This window comes from Protopterus annectens, chromosome 2.part0 (genome assembly GCF_019279795.1).
Source record: "Protopterus annectens isolate FY-2018-M chromosome 2.part0, PAN1.0, whole genome shotgun sequence".
Classification (NCBI taxonomy): Eukaryota; Metazoa; Chordata; order Ceratodontiformes; family Protopteridae; genus Protopterus; species Protopterus annectens.
Genome location: NC_056728.1, coordinates 577369314 through 577391349, shown reverse-complemented (window position 1 = coordinate 577391349; position 22036 = coordinate 577369314). Strand labels below are relative to the sequence as shown.

Below are 22036 nucleotides of genomic sequence, written 5' to 3'. Positions count from 1 at the left end.
GACAGAGGAGCTCTATTTAGCTAGCTCCTGCTACAACAATGGCATCAACAGGGACACCCTTGGACCAATGAAGTCAGTCTTTGGGAGAACCAGAAACCTGTCCACGCATTTGGGGATTGGTTCTATACTGTCCAACTACTTCCAAGCCTGGCGGGAGACTTAAGTCAATAAAGTCGAGGGTCACCCAAGACGTAGACGGGCCTGCCCCGAAAGCATCCAAGAGCACAGACTCTTCAGAAGGAGAAGGGTGAGCCAACCAGCCACCTTTCTGCCTAAAGGATCTCTAATATGTCTCCAGAGGAGACATCAGGTGGCGATCGAAGGGATCCTTCTCCCTCAAAGTTAGTGTCTTCTGCGAGCGACTCCATTGGGGAGTCAATGTGCCTCTTTTTGCATGTTTTCTTCTGAGGCATTTCCTCTGTGGGATGTTCAGGGAAGGTATCAGAAGAAAAGGAAGCAGAGAGAGGAAGGGATGGGTCTAAAAAGGTCGGAACAGAATTCCTCCCCCCAGATCTGAGGCTGACCCCTCGGATCAGAGACCCAGTCTGATCAGATGATCACAGAGGAGAGCTAGTCAGGTAGCCAGAGTTGAGGAAGGGAGCTTCCTTGGATCAGAAGCAGACTCTCTCGGAACTAGGATCCATGGACTTCAAAGTCACTGGTCAGATCGGAGAAGGAGACTGGATCAAAGCAGCAGAGACACTCACTGATTCGATTGGGGATAGAACCAACAACACCCCCATCTGGATTTGAGTTTTGAGAAACCTCTGCATCTTCCTGTCCATATCAACATCCAATAAACTCCTGGAGGGCCTACAGGAAGCAACCAAAGTAGGTCTGGAGTGTCTGGATGGGGTTTGGAGCAGTTTTGAGGGCAGTGTTGGGGAAACTGTGCTGATGGCGAACTCTGGGGTTCAGGGTCTAATGCTCAGATCCGAGGTGTTTGGATCTGAAGTGGAAGAAGCTAACTTAGGAAAGGCAGTCACATGAGAAATGCCTGTCAGATCCAAAGAGCGATTTGCATCCGAAGGGGCAGGAGTGGGTCTTAGATCCAGAAAATTTGGTTCTGAGGTCTTTGGAGACTAAGCCAGAGGCTCAGAAGAAGCTTTCAAAGTCTTATGGGAGTGTTTTCTTGGCTCCAAAGACCCAGTAATGCTAGCTGAGGGGATTTGAGCCCCTGAAGATGAGGATGAAGCAGGCAAAAAACCTTTTAGAATAAGTTTGCTCCTGCGGTAAGCAATGGCTCTGGGGTTGAATTACTCGTAAATCTGACCACAGGTAATCTTCCCCTAAACAATACACACATTAGCTGTGTGCATTGGAATGGGGAATCTTATGCCCACATTCAGAGGAGAGCTTGAATCCTGTAGGCTCATGCAACATTATACATAAAAAAACTATAACTACAACTATAGCTACAAGTTTAACTAGAATTCTAACTGCACACTAAATAATCACACTTCAAAAATACAACAACCCTTTAACTAGCAACTACAAATAATAAAATACAAGTATGAGTATAACCCCCACCTCTTCTTTTAATTCATGAAAACTTCAGGATAGTGGGAAAAAGAGAAAAATGGAAAGGTAGAAATGCCAACAGTGCAGAGGGAGAAGCAGGACGGAAGGGTAAACACACCACCTAGTCCCAAACGCCTGCGAATCGGAAAGGGAGGGGAGGAAACTAATACCAACAAATTCAAGAAGTAAAGAAAGAATAACTATAATAAGCCAAACAACTAGACTTATCGTCACCCAAGAAAGAAACCAGGAATCTGTGTCATACCTGCTAGGCGGCAAACGAAATATGAGGAAGTTACAGAAGGCCATTATGGGTAGAGGGAGGAGCTCGAGCCTAGGATCAAGGTCTAAAAAAATGCAGCAGAGTCGGATCCGTAACCCAATAGTGAGGAAGAATGAAAAGGACAACATCAGATCAACAGATTTCCCTATGTTTGTAGCAGGGCATGTAGATGGAGACAAGTTCCTATGTCAAAGTATGCAAGAGGTCAAGCTTAAAAAAAGGACTGCTTCTCTTCCTTTGATCCCAAGGAAAGAAAATTAAATTTTTATAAAATACAGGCTGCTTCCATATAATTAAAAGATCCAATAACCAAACTGTATGGAGAAAAGAGCTCAGGATCAAGTTAAATTGGAAGTGAAGGTAGACTTTCCCTATACATTCAGAAATAACCTTGTTATGGCTAGGAAAAGGTGGCCACTGTATAAAAAATAGCAGGGATATATCAATAGCAGGACCTTCCCTTGGGCTTGAACCACATGCCTGCCAATAACTGCCTGGAGACTGGTATCCTGCTGTGATTCATCACAGGTTCTGGGGAGGCCTGGTGGCAGCTTGTAAGAACTACCTTAGTGCTGGTTTCCAAACGGGTTTGACAGATGGCTATGCCAACACAAAATGTAATGCAGCCAAGGTGATGCCCAAAGGCACCTACCCAACCAGAACTCACAGGTTTTCATAGGAATGAAGGGGACTCCGACCACAGTGCTCATCTTACTGTAGTACTTTACTTTGAGCTTCTTTGACTCTTCTGGGGAAGACAACCTTGCTGCAGATGTCAAAGGGAATGGCATAACTTGACTGAAATAAACGAGATTTAGTGTGTCAGGAAAGCCTCAAGATTTCTCTCTACTCTTTGCAGTCTCAATTTAAAAATGAGACCGCTCTGCAGGTGGAAACAAGGCAACAGGATGATCCTATCCTTCTTGTAACAGAACAACCACAGACAGTGGAAGCCCCTTGATGGGGATATTCTGACCATAGGCACATTTGTTGGTGTTCTTTTTATGCAGACATCATCAGCCTTTGAAAACCAACAACACACAAATAGTAGTGCTCTGCAAAATATTACCACAGGCAGAAAAATACAACGTAGAATGTAATGAAAGTCAAAATCTCAGAATGGGTTCTTATCATTCCGAATGTCACCTCGTTGAGACCAACACATCAATTACTGAATGTACTCGAGACCTCAAAAAAGAAGTGAAGATGGCACAAGTCAACCTGACATCCTGTTGATCTCCGGTGTGGGGAGGCCAGCCCACTCTTGGGTTATCTGATGCTCTGGAGGTGAAGCAGGATGGGTAGACACCTATCTATGGTTAAATCCCATTTATCATAAATAATGCTGTACCAATATCCATACGATGAAAATCTCAGATAATACTACAGTACAACTGAAAAGTTAAATAGATGAGAAGACCAACTACATGTACCCTATATGAAAGGCAAACAAGACACGTCATTCTCCAAATAAGCCTTACCGAAGTGGTTAAAGGACAACATCGTCTGTGAAGAAAAAATTGCCAAAACATTTGGGGTGGGGGTGAACATCCTACTCTACTAGGACAGCAACCACCACTACAGTCTTCATCAAAATCTGTGCACATGCAAAGCAGCTACCTGAAAAATGTACACATTTTTTCCAAGCACTATAGGCCAGAAAGCCAGTCTATAATAAGAGCAGATTTTGCAACTGCTTTTCTGCAAAGAATGTTATGAATACTCCATCCAGTGGAACATGTGATTGCTTTAGTAGTTTTGCCCTGAATTTAGAATTCTGCAACAGCAGTGATCACTATGGCAAACACAGTACAACCATTATGAATCCACTCACAAGAGAAAGCGTGGGGATGACTGTGGCAACACAGGCTCCCATCATCCTTCCTCAGAACTTAGGGGCACCATTACTAGTGATCTACAGGACCTATTGACCTCTAGCTCATGGTCAGTCTACAGAGGGGTTAGAAAATTACTACTTGTATGCAAAGAAAAAAAAAAGTAGGAGGGAAGCTATCCGTTATCATCCTCTTCAACAGTGATGTACATAACCAATACTTCCATAACTGTCCCATAAAGAGAGTCTATAAATATAAATATGTCCTTTCCAAGGCAAAGATAAGGCTGTTACATTATGCTGCAAGCCCTTGACAACTTTGCTAATCAAGGACTGTGGTCAAAGTTTGCCCTAAGCAAAGCATGCTACAGGGTAACCAAAGATGGCACAGGCTACTCCATCTTTCAGCCATACACTGGGCAGACATCTTGGGAAAGGGAGGTCTTGATATATCTGCCAGGGACACATCTGAAAAGTAATGAAAGTTAAGAGGAAAGGGTGGAAGTTCACTCCCCAGACATTTCCCCATAAAGATTTTACTGCAACACATTTCACATACTTTCTATTACTTCTTATTTTCCTTTAGAAAAACTATCTTCTGTCTGTTGTACATACTTGTTTGTGTTTACTGTACATATTGTAAATATATGCCATTTGGTCTGTAGGTGACCAAGACTTATTGCCACATTAACCTTTGTTTCCACAACTGTGCTTTTTCCCTCTTGGAGCTGTAACTTACTGTTTTGCTGTACCTTCAAAATTACCTTTAATTCATGCCAGCATTTGTAATTATTATACCACTATTTTGAATCTGTATTCCTCTGTTCTCTCCTGGAAAAGGCTATTTGGCTGTGGGAGATTTGATGTGGTCAATAAATTACATCAGCAAACACTGCAACTACTTTTAGAAAGACATCTGCCAGGCAGATGCAAAAAACTTAGATCCTTTGTACTTAGAATACAGCAGGATGACTGAAAGGAGCATGGACAATTGTAACTTCTTACCTGAGTAATTCCTGTTAATCTGGTACAAAATGTAGACAGCTGGATATTAACTTCAGGCTTTACATACTTCTGAAAGGTGTCTTCCTAAAGGAAGAGACAAATATTACACTTTATTGAAGTTAGAAAGACATACATTTCTATATATATATATATATATATATATATATATATATATATATATATATATATATATATCTGTAACTACTAAAACATAGGCTCTTCACTCTTTTCAAGAAATGAAGGTAATTAAGATTGTGCACTAATTTCAGACATCCAGATTTTACACTGCAACCCTATAATATTATATTATGTCATACACTAAAATTGAAATACAACAGACCCCATTCAGCCATAGAGCTAGGACATGTACAAAGTGAGGTCAAAATTCCAAGTTATACACAGAAAGGATCATATACACTGCATGTCTGCGTGACTGACAGTATACTTAAACAACAAAAATGATACAGAATGGACTACTGTTAGGTGAGAAAGTGAAAATTAAAATTTAGCTACGAGGAGGAGGAACAGTTTTGGTTTTACAGAGGTAAAGTTTTGGTTTTAAGGAAAACCACAAGCGAGAGAAGAAGACATGATTTTGGAATGAGAATTCCCTTCCAAAGGTCTACAAACATTGAAAGATTTACTTGTAAAGTCCAGATTAAAGAAAGATATTACTCCAGGACTAACGAAGAGAGAAGAAACAAAAGGCTAAGTACATGCAAGGATAAAGGTGGAACGGTAGCTACAATTTGGCAAATTAAAATGAGGAGAAAGCTCCAAGGAACTCAAGAGACTGTAGTATGCTCTGGATGCTTGAATGTGGGTAAGGTCGTTCCCACATTGCAGTATCCTGCCATCCACCAAAGGCCCCTTGAAAGGATGTAACCTCTTACAGTGGATATAAAAAGTGTACACACCCCTGTTAAAATGCCAGATTTTTGTGATATAAAAAATGAGACTACAATAAATCATATCAAAACTTTTCCCACCTTTAATGTGATCTATAACCTGTACAATTCAATTGAAAAACAAACAAATCTGTTAGGGGAAAATATAAAAAATAAAAAATATGCAATAAGATTGTTGCATAAGTGTGCACACCCTTAAACTCATACTTTGTTGAAGCACTTTTTGCTTTAATTAAGTCTGAAATAGGGCAAATACTGAGCAACTATATCACTTTCCAAATAGTCACCTTAAGGAATGAAATTCCGGTGACTATATCTCCAAATCAGTGTGATGCCACCAAAACAAAAGTGTTGTTGCTTACACAACAGCCACACACTATTCTTTTCATATTTAGCCCTTTACCATGCAGCAACCAGAGAAAAATACACACTTTTAAAACTATTTTAAGATGTTTCAGTGAAGCTAAGGCCACACCAAAAAATGTCAAATAATTTTGTATTGCAAAATTAAAATTTACCACTTCCAGTGTCCGTGTGTTGATCAGTACAATTGGAAATTCAATAATTTCATGTAGAAAGTCATTTGGGTTGTTTTCCTCACATGTTGCTTCAAAATCAATGACACAGATAAAATCATAATATGTATCTGTGCTGCTAGCCTCTGTTTGTGCTGCTTGTAACAGTTTCTGCTTCTTATAGTGACTTTTTAAACGTTTTTTCAGGACATCTTTTACACCTCTGAAAGCAAGGAGAAAAAGTGTGTTAACTAAAAATTTTAATACAAGTTATTGTTAAAGCAATGGAGACATTTGTAATGACAGCCAGTAAGATCTGACTATCTCCCTTACACCACTTTAAAAACAAAATACCAGCACAATCATATGTCTACAGAAAGTGTGAAAAACAAAACGATCATATGTCTACAAAAAGTCTGGAAAACAAAATGAGCATACATCTAAATCAAGAGAAAGATTATAGTTTGTCCTCATGTCAACAAGTGTAGTCCCTTTCCTGTTCCAGTGTCCCATCTAAACCACAAGACTATCAACACAGCAGCCCTAGCCTACAGTTAATTTTGTGGCCACCAAACTGGAGCAACTGCCCCAGATTTTATCATTCAAATGGGTTTCAAAAATTATTCCTATTTGTGACATGTGATAACAGAAGCATTACCTTGGTTACAATACAGCACAGCATAATAACAAATAAGTGTAAAAGGGTATGTTATGGCCACTATTCAACTTTACTAAGAGTATGCCACCCAGTCTGCTAACTAACTTTGTATAGAAAAAGAAAACGATCTTCAGCAGACACAACAATTTCAGTGCAGAACAAAATAAATGGAGCACTTGGATGTATGTGGTAATAACACTTTTTATTCGGTTTACACCAGTAATGGCTGCTTTTTTTTTTTTTTTTTTTTTTTTTAATTAATCATGTTTCAGTGACTAAATGACAGATTAAAAATGCAGAACTTTTTTTACAAAATGATTCAATCAAAGAAACACAGTACACGTAAAGTGCCCAAGCGGGACATTTCATCACCATTTCTTTTTAAATCAACCAAATAGTAAGTACAATGCAACACACCATAATAAACTATAGCTAAGAGCAAACTTAGTGTTCCTGCCTTTGTTAAGGGGGGGTCTAATTTCTAATCTACAGAACATAAACAAAAGTCAAGTAAGAAGTCAGTAAAATACAAATGTGTAAGCAAATTTAGCACTCTCACCATTAGCAGAAATGATTCTGTTGAGCAGTTTAGCAGAAGACTGGAAAGCATGGATTGCAGAAATTTGATCTCTTCAGTACTGTAGCTGGTAAGTCAGAAAAGTAAACAGGTGTAAGCTGCTGTTTCTCATCAGACATCCTTACATTTACCGCTGCCGTATTTATTACAAATGGGATTCCCTGCCATGAAGCCCACCATCCGGCCAGTTTACCAAAGTCTACCGTTGCTTTGAGGTACATTGTCCTGTTTGCTGAAGTCCTCTCCTTTGCAGATAAGTACCCTGTTGGGTGTTTTTGTTCTTTTTTAATTGTTTTGTGCTGTTTGGGCTTAATGTCATCCAGGAAGGGTAAATGCCAGTGTGGGAGAATGATTCCCCATAAAGACCACTACGATAAGTGTCTTTTTGCCTAGGTGCTGCTCATGACCATACGACTTGTTCAATTTTTCAGGTGTTTGTCCCTAAAACCCTTCATAGAAGGATCTGTCAGGTGTTTGTCCCTAAAAGCCTTCATAGAAGGCTCTGTCCCTAAAACCCTTCATAGAAGGATCTGTCCCTAAAACCCTTCATAGAAGGATTTGTCCCTAAAACCCTTCATAGAAGGATTTGTCCCTAAAACCCTTCATAGAAGGATCTGTCAGGCGTTTGTCCCTAAAACCCTTCATAGAAGGATCTGTCAGGCGTTTGTCCCTAAAACCCTTCATAGAAGGATCTGTCAGGTGTTTGTCCCTAAAACCCTTCATAGAAGGATCTGTCAGGTGTTTGTCCCTAAAACCCTTCATAGAAGGATTTCTTCCCTTTCATTGTATCTTGAGAACCAGCACCTTAAGCTTCTTGCTAAAGACACTGTGGATGGAACTTCCTGCCCCAATCTTCTGCTATCCAGCCTCTGTCAGACGTTTCTCCCGAGGTTATTATGAGCCTGGAGGCTCGCCCAGTTGTTTTGTCAGATTCCTCTACTGCATCTGGGTTGGAAGCAGGTGAGGATCTGGTGGGCAGCACGTCCAACGAGGCTTTGCAGGAGTCTGTTTCGGGTGTTCAGGAGGAAATATGGTTAACTGTTTCTGAGGGGTCCAGAGGGGTTCCGCAGTTACTCTTTAGAGAAGAGGTTCCAACTACAGTTGTGGAATGCCGTCCTGAATCTGGGCCTTCTCAGGTTTCTAGGACAGGTGTCCCCTTAAAAAAGAAACAAAAAACTAATCATGTTTATTCTGCTCCTAGAGACCCACAAAGTGAGTGGCAGGCCTTTACTCGGGGGTGGTTTAGTGCTTTACTGTCGTTACGGCCTCCTCAAGGGGTTTTGGTTCTTGTTCCTCCTTGGTCCTCTTTTGCCTTTAAAAGGCCCAGAGTATTGAATTCTTCTGATGAAGAGGTGGATTCCGATGATGAATCCCTTGCTTATTCTACCCAGATTCCTTCTCCTTTAGACTACGGCTCTGAGGTTTCTATAATACAATATTCAGTACCACTGATATCATACACAATTTCTAGTCTTGGGACATTTTTTGATTTCTCTATTTAGGTACTGTTTGACAAAGAGTAAAATATCAGCCATCTCTTCCCCTGGATCTACAGATATTTTGGGTCTTAAAACAATATTTCCATAATGCTACAGATGTAAACATCTTGCAAACAGAGGAAAACTTCAACTCACTCATTTTACTGCTCAAGCGTCTGGTATTTTAGCACAGCCACCTTAATCCCTGATTTTTTTTATTTTGTTTCTTAACTTTGCATATTATTTTATTTCCTTTTTTCTTGAAATTTGAAGATTTTTACCTTGTGCATTTTTTTATTTCCACTTGTCTTGGAATTTAAAGAGGTAATTCCTATTCAGTACTTTTATTCTCAGAGTAGAAAGATGAGGCCCAAGAGAAGTAAAAGCATTCCAGCAGAAACCACTCTCCAAGACAAAAGACAGTAAATCCCCTGTCTAGATCACCATATTCTTAGCCAATGGCTGAATGTCAAAATAAATTGTCATTACTTTTAGCTGCATATCAGATGATGGAAATACTTCAATAAACAGATGCGTTTTACGATGCCTGCTAGGACAATTAGTAATCCCACTAGGCCCTTTTGCACATCCATGGAGGAGTGCTTTCTTAGATTGTTTGGTCTAATATGAACAATAATCCTTTTTAACCCAGTCAAGATCTCTCTGATATTGGCCACATGTACACAGAATATTGTCATAAGCTTCTTAAAAGTCGAATGAGATATATGCCTGTTTTACACCTATTCTATATTACCTTTAGTAGTCATTTCTTAGTCTCAAAATCAAAGCTACTGCATTTCATTTGTCTTTCCACTGCATACTATTTGTAATTTGTATTTCCACTGTAGACTATTTATTCACATTTATGGGCTCCCAAGTTCTGATTAGTTTTTTACTTTTAACTAGGCTGAGCCTGAAATCGGTCACAGTCAATCAGTGCTCTGCACTGGTAACAAATTACAAATAAATGTAGAATAGATACAATTACCAAAATGTTTCTGGGGTTGTCATGTTGTAATGATCTTTTGAGTCTGTTTACTTCAGTGTTAACACTGGACATTTTCTTACAATGGACTCACTTCATGCCAAGGTATGGTAACTATTATTTGCGGAGGTAGGTGGGGGGGGTCTGTATACTATGTTATGTCTATGAAGGCCCAGTTTTATTGCTTACAGTTTAAGATACAGCTGCATTTTTTGTAGATGTAGTCTTTAAGATACAGCTGCATTTTTTGTAGATGTAGTCTTTAGAACCACATCATAAACATCAACAGGTAGGGGTGTGAATGTGTGTAGTGGTAGATATCTCTATGCGTACACAGTGGGTCTGTTGTTAAGAGTTTATCCTCAATATTATTGGTAAATTTGTTCCTCCCACACATATTCAAGATCTTGTCAAAAATCAGGATACTTTCTTTGAGGACACATTAACTTCTAATCCCCTTTATTAACATCTAATCTCCTTTATAGAGTGTTTCCAGTAAACATCATCTGCAAAAAATCAGTTTTGGGGGACATGGACCACTGTCTACTTTCACAAAAAGCTTCCAATCCTCTCTGTGGCAAACTGGTCACCAACAGTACAATGCAGTTCATCACTTGGAGCACAGGACAGTAATTATGCAAAAAGCATATTACACAGGTGTGTGGATAAATCAAAAACAATGATGTTGTTTCATAGAAGCACTGCAAGAATAAAAATAGCTGTTGAGTCAGACTCATTCCAAACGTGAACACAGCAAAACTCAATGAAAACCTAACCTTCCCTACTGGTGACAATTTCACCTTTATGCCTCTGTGTACTACCACCAGCACAACCAAACTTAGATGTGCAAGGATGCCTTCTAGTTTAAATGTAAAGAAACAATGAATGAAAAACAAAGACGTTTGAAGAAATCTTCCAAAAACTGAATGGCGTCTACGCCCATTTAGGTAGTTGATATTAAACGTAAAAAGCAGCTTAGTTTATCATCCACAGCTGTTTAATATCTGATCACTGCTGTTCAGCCACTGATCACGAATCATAACTAGGGAAGAAACGACCAAGTAAAAGGACACAAGGACAGTTGGGGAGGTAGAACATTGTCCTGACTAGGGCCTTATTTGATCATGACTCAGCTCTGCCTGAAATGAAGGAGGTGGAGTAGAAATCATGACAGTCATGAAACCCCTTAGATGGGCCATGACCATACTAAGACTGTAATCAACCATGGCCATTAGGACTTGGCTGACTGGGACAAAAAAAATCCAGTCCATTTACAGTGTGTTCCGGTTGCATGAGTTTCACAAAAATGGCTTCATCTGGGTTGAATCCTGGAAAAAGGACATTGAGAAATTTGAATGTCACCCCAGATGCTGAAACAGACTTGTCCTGTCTCCTTCTTGCCCTATGGATGTTTGACAATTTTAGGCAGAAAACAGCACAGTTTTTTTGAATGGTATAATCGATGAACATCTCTACAGCGTCATTAGAGAAGGTAGTAAAATGCAGCAAGGTATGTCAGTGCATAAATGTGCTGGAACCAGCTGCCTGTTTCCTCTGAAGCATCAGCAGCCACACACACCAAAAAGTTACCAACAGCACATTACCAGAACTTAAAAAAAATGCATTTTAACTAAATATTTAAATGCCAAACTACTTGATACCAAACAGCAAGAAACAAAAAACAGCATTTAGTTCACTTGATATTAAGTAGTCAAGTTTACTCTAGACCAAAACAAAAATGTAAGAGTTATATTCTGAAACACCGGTCTTCATAAGCAGTTTGTCACAACTGAGAACATTATTTTTTATAGTATGAATGCATGCTGACAAATTATTGTGACTAAAGCTCACAGACTGTATTTTAATGGAATTAATACAGACCTTAATTGTCAGTTACAACAAATGTTTTTCAACCTTATGCACACAAAGAAGCCAAACAAAAATCCAGAAGTCTGTTCTGGGTGTGTGAATCTGTAATCATTACCATGGAATACTCAAAAAACATAATTATTTCCCTTACAACATTTAACAAAACCACACTGCGGTGGTAGTGCTGCGGTAGCGTTGTCGCCTCACAGCAAGGCATTGTCCCGTTCGATTCTCAGCTAAAGCGTCTTCTGTGTGGAGACATGCGTGAATGGGCGTACCTTCGTTGAAGGTTGTACGTCAGGGCTGGCAACTTGGTACGTAAAAATATGCTGCCAATCATTAGCGGACCGGAGTTCCGCTGTGGCGACCCCTAACCAGGAAAAGCCGAAAGATACAACAACATTTAACAAAACTGTAACAATGTTTAATCACAAGTGCTCTAAAATGCTTAAAAATCTGGAAAAATCTGACTTTACAAACTGTAAAGATGACTGCATATTTCTCACCTAGTTTCCAGCTTCAGGCTAGCCAGTTTAGCTCTTAACTCCTCTTTAGACATTCGGTTAATATAGCCATTGGAAGCAGCAATTTCTTTATAAACTGGATCACTGAAGTCCCGTTTGTTAGATACAAAGGCAGCTTTTGTCTTTTCTTCCTGTGGATCAAGTCTGCTACACTGTTTGTTCTAAAAAGCAAGTTTAAAATTATTAGACTGCAAATAATAAAAATACTCTTGTAAACTAGACTAATGAAAATAAAATGCGGCTACCCTATGAGCCTAAAATCCTGGAAAAAATATGAACCTAATACACCTGTTGCAGCAGATACTGCTTTCCCATCATCAGTGCCTGAAAAAGCCAAGTAAACTCCACGTCTGAATCTGATTAAAAATGGAAGGCTTTTGTGCACAGGCACATACTACTGGGCAATAACACAGCTGCCCCACATAACAGTGGGGTGCCACTGAGAGGGGCCAAACCACGCAGTAGCACAGCCAGCCCATAGAGCTGTGCAATGCAATAAAGAATAGCTTAGTAAGCAAGGCCTACAAGTTAGTTAACAGTCAGGCATGACTAGGGGTGGCCCTGCATGGCTTTAAAGGTGTGAATATGAAACGTACATGTTACATCCCATCATCTGCATGAGTAAGGTGCTACAGGGCCCATTTCAACTTCATAGAAACCTCAGTTACTGCTGTGGTGAACAACGTTAATGCGAGCAACAGATGAAATACTGTTATAAGAGTACACTGTATTTAGCCGGGTCTTCCTGAAAACACTGACACATCAAAACACCAACAACGAAATAACCAACATGAAAAAAAAAAGTTCAAAAACACGAAACTTCACATGCCCGACAAACAACAAAACAAATACCTTTCCCAAAAACACACACACAACACAAGCACACCAAAAACCTTACAAACCTACACTAAACCTTACATACACAGCTATCTATGCACTAACCTTAACCCAAACCCTAACCCTCAACTCCATCACTATTGCACACTTACCTTACCCGCACCCTAACCCTAACTCACTTAACCCACCCTAACCCTCAAGTCCATCACTATCACACACTTACCTTACCCACACCCTGACCCTAACGTCCGTCCCTATCGCACGCTTACCTTAACATGTCGGTGTTCTCAGCATCGGGATTCTCAACTGTCGGTCTTCTCCGTTGTGGATCTTCCGGTGTCGGCGTTTTGCGATTTCGGCATTTTCAGGTAGACCCATTTAGCTATACAGACAAACTGACTGCAAAAATAACTAGTGCAATAGGGACATGTGCCACAATGGATGGACATGCCACGAGACTGACAGGAGATCTGGGGAACAGTGACAAGGTACAGAATACAGGGAAGGGTTGTCTGCAGACCTGTTGTGCAGTGGCAGGTAGCATTATTAAGGGAGATCAGAAATCAACAGGACATATTATATATAGGACAGGGCAGCAGGTTACATGGCAATGGTAACAGGTTAGGCTTATAATGTGCCCATCTGTGCACAGTCTCCCGTGGTATACCAGCAGCACACAACCTACAAGACATGCTACAGGATCGATACTGCCTATGTTCCACAAGTACAATGCCAGCTTAGTAGGCAAGTATTAACAAACAGCTCACTCTTGTGACAAATCCAGTGCTAAATACAATACAACAATCACTCTACATGGGGCTAGGGATGCTGACAAGGGCCATGGGCCACCTCTGCATACATGCTCCGATTCACTGCTGTAACCACATGGGTACCAGTACTATCACAGGATCAAAGCAGCTGCAAGCCGGAAATGTTCAATGCAGCAGAGATGGGAGTTGCTCCTACTGACATTAAAAGCTCACAGCAAGTATACCAGGAGAATAGCAGGGCAGCCAAGCCTTTTACGACTTGCTGTGCTATGAAATGATGTGGGGAAGGAATGCTGTAGGTGGCATGAATACAAATTTATAACAGGTGCACTGCAACGTGGCCAATATGGTCCTCCTCGCACAAAAGGTATGGGTAACTGTCATGGACAGAAAGGCCACAAGGAATGAACACATATGCAGAAAAGCCTCAGGGTCATAGTGGAGTTGCTTACCCATGCCCAGGGAAAGGGAGGGAATGCCCACATCAGGAGGTGGTGTAGGTATGGAAGCTGGTCTAGTGACACCAGCATAGTGTGGGACACACCTAGTATGGATGCACATGTGAAAGAACCAGAAGTCTTTGACTCACTTGTGTTACTGCTGTTCTAATATAAAAGAAATTAAATATCCTCATATGTTTCCAGGAAAATACTGTGGCTGCAAGAGTGACAACCTGCACCGCAGTGTATGTTTGTGCCCTTAGGCCTCGTATGGTGTGTGTGTGTGTGTGTGTTTGTTTCTGTGTGTGTGTGTGTGTGTGTGTGTGTGTGTGTGTGTGTGTGCTCAAATATCTATAACACGTAAATAGAAATGCCCATAAATTCATACAAACCTGTAATACACACAAGACATATACACCCCTGCCCCCCCAAGCATACCACAAACCATGTCTTCCAACATCACCTCCTCCCTGCACCTCCAAAGAGCAAGTCATCAACGCTCTCTCCAGTACTAAGAACACAGCTTTCATGGGACCAGATAGCATTCCGGGCTGTGTTCTTAATGTTCTTAAACAAGAGATAGCTACTCCACTATGCACCCTATACAACCACAGCCCGAGTACTGGCTTTGTTCCCAATGAATGGATAACAGTGACTGTTATCCCCCTCTACAAGGGCGGCTTAGCAACAGACCTGGGTAACTATAGACCAATAAGTTTAACCAGCCTCATCTGTAAAGTAATGGAATGCATCATCATGGATCTCGTAAATAAGGCTACAGGTGACCTCCAAACCCTAGATCCATTCCAGTTCAGTTTTGTCAAGGGTAGATTGTATTTGCTAAACCTGGTAGACTTCTTTGAGAATGTGACCAGAGCCATAGTCGAAGGCAAAGCTGTGCACACAGCCTATCTTGACTTAGCCAAGGCCTTCACAGTTCCACATTTGGGTATCATTGACAAACTAATCCAGTTGAATATCAACTCGTATGTTGTCAGACGGTTTGCAAACTGGCTCACAGATAGACAACACTCAAAGTGGGAGATTTCAACTTTACCAGCTGATTTGTCACCAGTGGGGGGCCCCCAAGGGTCAGTGTTAGGCCCCCTCTTGTTTGACATATACTTCTGAGAACAACAGGCCAAAACAGAGGGGCTGTGGCTAACCAAGTTTGCAGATGACTGCAAATTAGGTGCCATCACTGAATCCCCTAGCATCAGCATTCTTCAAAGAGGCTTACACCGCCCAGTGATTGGTGCCAAAGCCATGGTCCTAAACTAAATGCTAAAAAATGCATCATCATTCCCTTAAAAAAAAAAAACACTGTTCTTACTGACTATAAAATAAACAATAATAATAATATCCTAAGTGCCAATTCTGTAGTGGCAGACCAGGGAACACAAGTTGACTGTGACCTCAACTACTGTGGTAAGTTATTCTACATTGCTTGCCTGATTAGCAAGGGCATCACCTCAAGAGCAAAAGAGGTTACAACTCCCTTGTACTCATCCTTTATCAGACTTGAAAACTCCAAATATGATTTTTTTTGTTAACTACTTTTGAAGAAGAGACTACACAAGGTCTGAGGACCAACTACCTTACTGAAGAAGTCTGCAGGTCTGTAGGTCCAATAGTGAGGGACATTTATTTACCAATTCAGCAGTGAATTGAACGGAAGCTATGGCCCCTTTTCAATCAGTCAAAGCCTAGTATAACCTATTTTGAAGCTGCTACCTGGAGGTGCTTGGCAGGTAATACTAACAAAAAAAGTAAAGAACAGATACGCAAATAAGATCCTGAAACGTTAGGGATTTTTTTTGCACTTTTACAGTTGTTAGGACTTGATTAGGATATGGTATTTAGCTGTTTTCTAAGCCCTCACCTGTTAGACAGTTACAGAACTTGCTGGAAAGGGAGCTACCTCTGTAAACAGTGGTCAAAATGAACACTGCAGAAATTAGAGTCCAACAGACTACATGAGTGCACTCTGGATGAGTGTTTGGGGGAAAAAAGAAATGTTGGGAGAAGTGTACCTCAAATGAGTGAGAAGATTGAAAAACTCATTTCATATAAAAGTGGTGAGGAAAAGGAAGACCTTTTGACTCCTTGGCATGAGCCATCGGCCCCAAGTTATTCTATCTGGAATGATGGTCTGCAGCAACGCTGAGAGAGACCAAGCAAATTGTTTTGTTACTGCAAACCGTTACCTGCTTGTGCTGTAATCAAATGACAAGGGAAGTGCTGTTCAATTAGACTTGGCAAGAGAACTGTGTGTAGTGGAGGCACCTCATCACTAAAGTGACTGTCGACTACATGCATATCTGAAGTTGACAGACTTTGAAAGAAGATCTCAGGCTTGTGTTACTTTTATTTTTGTACTGCAGAATTGATTTACTTTCTTGTTTAGCTGGTCACAAAATGTTGACTTTCAAAAGTTCCACTCATTGCTACTTATACCAGAATTGTTACAAGCTTGAGCAACTACTGTCTACATAAAATTTCTCACACTTACATACACAAGCTGATGTAAAAAATGAGACCTATTAAGACTATAAACAATGAATTTTTAATACTGCTTGAGACAATGCATCCCTCAAAGCAGATCTATCTAGTGTGTGTACAGCCGCAGACAAGTCAGACAGCACCAAAAATTCCATACCATGGTATCTAGAAGCCATACCAGCATGATGACCTTTGACAACTGAGGAGTCAGAGGGAATAGCTATTATCACCAATACCAATTAAGGCCAACAAGACATCAGTTATAGGAGCCCAGCATCCAGCATTAATCTAGATATTCCTGTCACAAACAAAACTGTCACTAAGGCCAGTGGCACAACTGCAGGGACACCTGACCATCTGCATAAACCTTTAACATCACAGGGGTGGACAATTATCAATGCTGGAAACAAGAGTGTCACATAAAAGACTGACACCAGAGCAGACCCTTGCTGCACTAGAACTAGCAGTCACAAGGTGAACGTCTGGCAAAACTGTAGCACTGGCTATAGCTACAACACCAACAAACAAGAAAGATGGGCTGGGGTGAAGGGTCCCAAATAATCCCTGCTGCCCCAGGATATAGACAGCAGTGGAATAAGCACCAGTCAACGGCTGAAACAGTAGCCTCTTCCAAACCTGTAATAACTGATGACAGGCAAGTCAGACTTCTGTGTAACTGTTCTGGAAATACATGGCTGAGTGGGAGAAATCCCCTTAGTCCTAAGCTCGACAACAACAACAGGCAAATATGTGGGCTCTTGACAACATTTCAGTCCACCCTGGACAGTCTTCCTTATAATTTTAGGAAAGGAAAAAGCAATCTTCTGTAGTCGAGGATACCTTAGATCTCCTATAGAAAGAGGCATCAGGCAGTTCTCTTGATTCTACTTCAGCTGACAAAGATTTGGCAATGAGATGAGTCAGTAGATCATATCTGCAGTGTCTAACAGCAGCTCTATTAAAATCCTTACTCAACTTACATCTTTGAAGGTTGAGAGTCTCACCTATACAATAAACATACTCCACAAACAGAACTACTCTACAGCAGGCCACCCGTGGAGTGACTTGTGAGATGCTGTTAATTGTGTGCGTCTGTGTGTGTGTGTGTGTGTGTGTGGGGGGGGGGTTATGCCCAAATTAAAAGACAAAAGAACAATCTGACAGGGGAAATATGGTCAAAAGTCTCAATCCAAGTGAAGAGAAAAGCAAAAAATGGAATAAATTGTACTCACAACAATTCAACACAATGCAGTTTTCCCTTAGTGAACAAAAGAATGGTAAAGAAAATATGTGAAGATAGGTATCCACTGGGCATGATGGGAAAGGGGAGGGCACAAGACAGTCCGAGAAAGGTTCATCTGCCAAGCAGTCTTAACATCAGTGACATCAGTCCTGCTGTTATGGAGGATGGTCCCCTATCAGATTATGTCTTCCATAACAGTTGCTGCAAAGGAAAACCAGGACCTGCGGGTGAATTCCAACTTGTACAGCTTTGCAAAGGTGTTTTAAGTATTATCAGACAGCCGTAACACAGATGCTACCCAAGGCATTGTTATGGCAAAAAAGTTAGAGGTACAAACTGTGCTAGTGGAATGAGTCACAGAGGCCGTAGGAACAATCTTGTCACGTTTTCTGTTGCTAACAGTGATACAGACAGCCAACCACAGTAAGTATGTTCTGTTACCTTCCTATCTAGCCAGGCAAGGCAAAAAAGCATAAAGTTTCTCCTTTTGTACATGTAGTATTAGAGCAGACTGTAGACATTTACTCAATGAAACAGTTACTCCCCTTGACTTTAACAGACAAGGAAGGAAGCTTGCAAGTTAAACATGAACATAAAAACAATCAGTCCTAAAATCACATCTGTATATAAGAACAACCTGATATAGTTGTTTTATAGAAACAAACTAAAAAAGTGACAGTTTCCCCAACAAATCACTGTGCTCCCACTGTTTATAACTTTTATCACTCCTCCCTTTAGTTCTACTCATTGCTTTGGCCTACTAGCAATTTGTTTGTAGGGTAGATGATTAGTTGATAAAACAGAACTGTCAGATCTGCAGAATTAGAGACAAGCTGTTAATGCAAACAATTTCTTGTGTAGCATGTATCACCTGATATTTGTTTTTTCATCCATATGTATGCAAAAGCAAAGTTAAAAAGAGATAGAAAGTTTATTTTTTAATCCCACCCCCCCCCAAAATTGCAGGACCTGGTACGGACAGAGGAACCATTGGCTTCAATCAGCCCTTTGTTCCCAGGTGAGGGGACAACCTCATTGCTCACTCACTCCAGCTTAGCAATCCCCAATCTGCTCTGTGGTGAGGATGGTGGTAGGAAGCAGGTCAGCTTAATAGTCCTGCAGGGTAAGCTATTCCTGTCTCTCTGAAGCATCCCAAACCCCCTGTGGGAGCTCTTCTGAGCTCTAACATAGCTGCCCACTGAAGGAAAGTGTGCCCCTGCATGCTGAATTCTCTCTGGCTTACGGTGCCACTTGCAGACTGCAGGGTAGGCTTGCTAAACTCAAGCTCTACAGAGTGAACACACAGTCCCACTAGAAGTCACACATGCAGCAAGCCAGCGCTGCCACCCTCCCCCCTATCAGGAAGGATGACTCTGCAATGGCTGCTCACTACCATCCAACCCCACTAATTTCTACAGTCACCCAAGGTGCTATCTGAATTTGAGTTGCCTGTAGCATACCTACGGCTTTATCCCTTTATGCCAGTAACTGTCAAAAACTATTGGGAATAAGTAGCAAATGGAATCTAGAACTACAAACAGTAATACGTGTTACATGACAATCTATATAATGGATGTGACTTAAAGAAATACTTTTTTGTAGAGGTGCTGTGCCCCCATATCCCCCATCTCTAAATATACTAGCTTTGAAATTGTACCAGTTTAGACCACCAGTGCAAAAGTCTATAAGGAAGTCCAGCTTTTCAGTGTATTCCAAAGTGATGAGGTCTCAAAGTTGCTATACTTAGAGATTAGAGGTGGGGGGGGGCAAACCCTCTGACAAAAACATTTGGGTGAGCTTTGTTATCTTATATTTTTGATGTTCTGTTACTGCTGCCAATAACACTTCAGGCTTCCTCACTATGTAACCTTACAAATCATTACAATTCCTAAATGGGTATATTATCCTCAATATTGTTTTAACTTGGCAAGTCAGGGATTAAGCAACACTGAACTCTCTCTGATAGACATCTTGGTGCTGTCAACACACTTATGTGAACATAATTGATCAAATATTCCTCCAAGAGACTTCAGTATAGAGTCATCTGACTAAGGGATTGAAATTAATCTTCAGCAAAGCCTTGAACATCAACCAGCACAATGTATGTATCTCATCATCCAACCATCTTAACTCACAATATTCTTTAAAATTAGTAAACAAAAAACAGTTTTCAAGAAGATATGGGATGTGACATCAGACAATGTCCTTTAGGGCTTGTTATTACATTTGGCTTTTTACATTTCTGATGACGTAGTTTCTACTGTGGCCTTTAGTAGTCAGTGCTACCGGAATGCACAACAATCCACATGCTGCCTTACTCTGCCATGCAGCCATTTTCTGCAGAAGTCTTCACATTCTTCTGTCAGCAAGTGGTCTGTTACATGGCTCCCTGCTGGGATGAGGAGTGGGGGGGTGGGACATGTAGGTCTCCTACCCTCAAGGAGAGTTTCTTCTCCTCCTTTCCATAGTCAACCCATTCTTCCTATTCTGATGCTGGAGACCTACTAAGGATGTGGTAGGGGTGGGTCACTCCTCAGGGGTCAGTTCTGTCTGCTTCATCTGGGAACATGGCATACCAACTCTCTTCTCCTGCGACAAAACAGTACAAAAAGAAGAAGCTGGCCGCATTCTCCACTACATTTCACATCCCATTACTGAATTTGGACAGTATTTTTGCAGTCAGTCCTCATGTAAATTGCTCCTCCACTGGGTCAGCTCTGGAAGTCATCGCTGGGCAAAATCAGGGATATCCTGCCCCTCCAGGATAACTTCCAATTCTCTTGTTACCTGATTAAGGCCCTTATGCCCTGGATCCTGCTATGTCTGGCTTGGTTATATGTCTGTGACTGGGAGCTGGGATAAACCTTTCACTTTATTTCACATGGATGGAAATAGCTCTACATGTTAAAGTAGTACTGGACCACCTCTTAGGTAAATTTGTTGTGGTGTCTAAAATTTCTGAACACCTGCTGCTCAGATCAGTTCCTGCCCTTTACCTTGAGAACAGGATTGGGGACCAGATCTAGCAGGTTCATAAGTAGGTACTAGGCTATCAGCCCAAGGGCTTAAGTAAGCCTAGCCAACATGGTTCCCTGGCTTACACCACCCAAGAAAGTTAATTTCCTGTGCCCCTGTCGAGCAGAGCCACAGACGTGATCCCTGGGGTGTATTTGCTATTTCCCATCCACTCATCAAGATTTTTCTTGAAGAGTGCTAATGAGGAACGTTGCTCAACATAGATGGGTAGCTTGTTCCAGAGTATGGGAAGTCTCTGGGACAGGAATCTATCCCTCCAGCATGTCCTGTTTATTGTGGTGGCAAGGTTTAGGTCCCTAGAGCATGTAGCTCGGAGGGATTGGGATTTCTTCAGGTGTAGCATGTCCAACAGCTCTGGGTTTAACATATCTTTATATGTTAGGCAGAGATCTCCTCGGAGTAGGCAATCTGCTACAGAGTAAAGCTGGATTTTTTTGAGACGGTCAGTATAGGACATCTGTTTGAGGCCAGTAATCCTCTTTGTGAGGTACTTCTGTGGCCTTTCCAGCTGCTGCAGATGTCTTGTGAGGTACATTCCAAAAGGGGCATTGTACTCTATAACGGGTTTAATGAGTGTCGAGTAGAGGGGAACAATGACCTCTTTTTTCCTGGATGAGAACCCTTTTGTGATGAGGTGTGCCACATAGGATTTCCTGACTACTGTGGCGATGTGATTATCAAACGAGAGACTACTGTCCACCTGAGTCTCAAGGTCCCTCATCACACATTCGGTGTTAAGTAGACTGCCGTTTACATGGTAGTTCATGGGTACAGAGTTTTTACCAAAGGGGATGACAATGCACTTTTTGGCATTGAGCTTGAGGCCATGCCTCTGACACCAAGCATCTGTCTCAGTGAGGTTCTTCTGTAGGACGTCCACATCATTTGGGAACTCGACTATGGCTCCTAGTTTGCAGTCATCTGCGAACTTCATTAGCCAGAGGCCTTCTGTGTTAGCCTGTACTTCAGTGAAGTATATACCAAACGGGAGAGGTCCCAGGACTGAACCCTGTGGTACTCAACTTGTCATTGGTTTGAAGTCAGATTTGGA

At 41.2% G+C, this 22036-nt stretch overlaps 1 protein-coding gene across 1 annotated transcript in view; it reads right to left on the bottom strand.

Annotated features, from left to right (window-relative positions):
• The window catches only part of ERI1 (exoribonuclease 1), a 179252-nt gene that overhangs the window by 150873 nt on the left and 6343 nt on the right, over nt 1-22036 (bottom strand). The window contains exons 2-4 of the mRNA XM_044060940.1: nt 12140-12318; nt 6070-6289; nt 4644-4727 (exon numbers count right to left, since the gene is read on the bottom strand). Coding sequence (XP_043916875.1) covers nt 4644-4727; nt 6070-6289; nt 12140-12318 — 483 coding nt within the window. The remainder of the gene's footprint in view (nt 1-4643; nt 4728-6069; nt 6290-12139; nt 12319-22036) is intronic.